General features: G+C 49.9%; 1 protein-coding gene across 1 annotated transcript in view; it reads right to left on the bottom strand.

Annotated features, from left to right (window-relative positions):
* Positions 1-770, bottom strand: part of LOC119429371 (tyrosine-protein phosphatase non-receptor type 7-like) — a gene marked incomplete at its 5' end in the record, with an annotated part of 5,144 nt that extends 4,374 nt beyond the window's left edge. Inside the window, 2 exons of the mRNA XM_037697013.1 lie at positions 266-454; positions 580-770. Of these exons, the coding sequence (XP_037552941.1) occupies positions 266-454; positions 580-770 (380 nt within the window). The remainder of the gene's footprint in view (positions 1-265; positions 455-579) is intronic.
* Positions 771-1,898: the final 1,128 nt, after the last annotated feature.

The raw sequence follows: 1,898 nt of genomic DNA, 5'->3' as shown, positions 1-1,898 counted from the left end.
GGGGCCACAGTTACTGAGAGCTCAGAGCTCCAGGGGCCACAGTTACTGAGAGCCCAGAGCTCCAGGGGCCACAGTTACTGAGAGCCCAGAGCTCGGGGGCCGGACATCCAGCAGTTCTTCTCATTAAGTTTTATGGTTCAGAATCTGGTTTTGTTTAAAAATGAGCCCACTGGTGGGCCCAACTGAGCTCTCCCGTGGGCCTGATTTGGCCCCTGGGCCGCCAGTTGAACAGACCTGGTCCAGACCCTTTACGAAGCGGACCCACCTGGATCTCCATGTCAGTGATGGTGAAGCCGTCTTTCTCCTGGATGTCTTTGACCCTCAGTAGGAACCGACCAAACCGACTCCTCTCTCCTTCCTCCTCATCTTCCTCGCTGTGGCCCTCCTCCTTCTCGTCCTCCTGCTTCACCTCCTTGGTCCTGTCCCTCGGCTGAGGCCAGTACGGCTCACATTTCTGAAACAAACCAATACAAATTGTTTTTCTCCTCAGATCCGTCTCACTGATCTTTGGATCTCTGGACTTTAAATGTTTAATAAAAAAATGTCTGACAGATGATGTTGTAGCAGTTTTCTGCTCACCTCGTTGTTCTCCTTCAGTCTGGTCACCATGACGATGATGCTGCTCCTCTCCTGCCACACCATGTCCCAGAAGTCCCCCACCGTGTGCAGCATGGGCCCCTGGGTGGCGATGTAGGCCCTCAGAACCCCTTTGTAGCCCTGCAGGACAGAGAGACCATCAGACCCCACATTTGGAAACCAGTCGTGGACGACTGATCAGGAGCTGAAGAAAAACAACAGATTCAATGGGAACACGTCAAAAATCTTTATTTTTCTGCTGTTGTCACTCAGTCTTTTTCATTTAAAGTCAGCACAGACCAAAACAACTCATGCTGCGTTCACTGCACCTCCGAAAAAAGAGCACTTTTCATTTTGTGTCTTCAGCTTCACTTCAGTTTATACATAAATGACAAAATACTTGTTTCTAATGAAGACTTTACGCTGCAGTGCATTCTGGGTAACCAGTCTGGTTCTGCCCCAAACTTTCCAAACCTAAGTCGTGCTGCCATGTTGATTTTAGAGTGAAGACGTCATGACCTTTGACCTGCTGACTGAGGCCTGTAGAGTCTGAGATGGGGCTCAGTGCATGGTCTGACCTTTGGGGTGAAGCAGCTGTCTGAAATGTAGAACGATGGACTCTAAATGACCTTTGACCCTGCCCAGATTGATGGGCTGCAGCAGCTGCTTCTCTGAGGTCACTGCTGATGTCTTTCCATCTTGGCATTGCGTTGACACACACCTGTAAGCTCCAGATCAGCAGAACCTCCTGATAATGGTCAGTTAATCAATACATTTATTGACACGGGCACAGTCTCAGATTAAACGTCTGGTTTTGATAAATCGACAGGGTGGGCTCTGATGTTTCAGTCCACCTGAGGGTGGATTTGGATCATTTAAGAACCTGGTAAGGATCAGATCAGGTTCTAGCTGAATGTGTTTCCTGAGCGTGGCAGATGTGAGACGTGAACCTCCTGAAGGAAGCGGAGCTTTAAAGGCTGCAGCACCAGATCGACCCGTCTCGTATTCTGATGCGACAGCACTTTCAGTGATCGCACCATGACCACCGTCGCTGTGTCGCCTTGTTTTTGTGTCTCTGCGTTAAGAAATGTGCAGCTTCTTCACCCCCCGACCCCCCCGAAACCAGCCCACATCCTCAAACAGGAAGTGAACCATTAGGAACGTTCTGTCCATCGAACCCAACCAGAGCGTCCAGACACCGAGCGGCTTTTATGGAGGTGAAGGTTAAACATCAACAAGAGCAGCAGGTGTCGTGAAAGCTGTTAAACAGCAGCTCACACACACACACACACACACACACACACACACACACACACACACAC

The sequence above is a fragment of the Nematolebias whitei genome, unplaced genomic scaffold (genome assembly GCF_014905685.2).
Source record: "Nematolebias whitei isolate Nwh7 unplaced genomic scaffold, NemWhi1 Nwh_scaf_695, whole genome shotgun sequence".
NCBI classification, from domain to species: domain Eukaryota; kingdom Metazoa; phylum Chordata; class Actinopteri; order Cyprinodontiformes; family Rivulidae; genus Nematolebias; species Nematolebias whitei.
The sequence above is the reverse complement of the archived record's forward strand: the minus strand, read 5'-3'. Positions and strand labels throughout refer to the sequence as shown.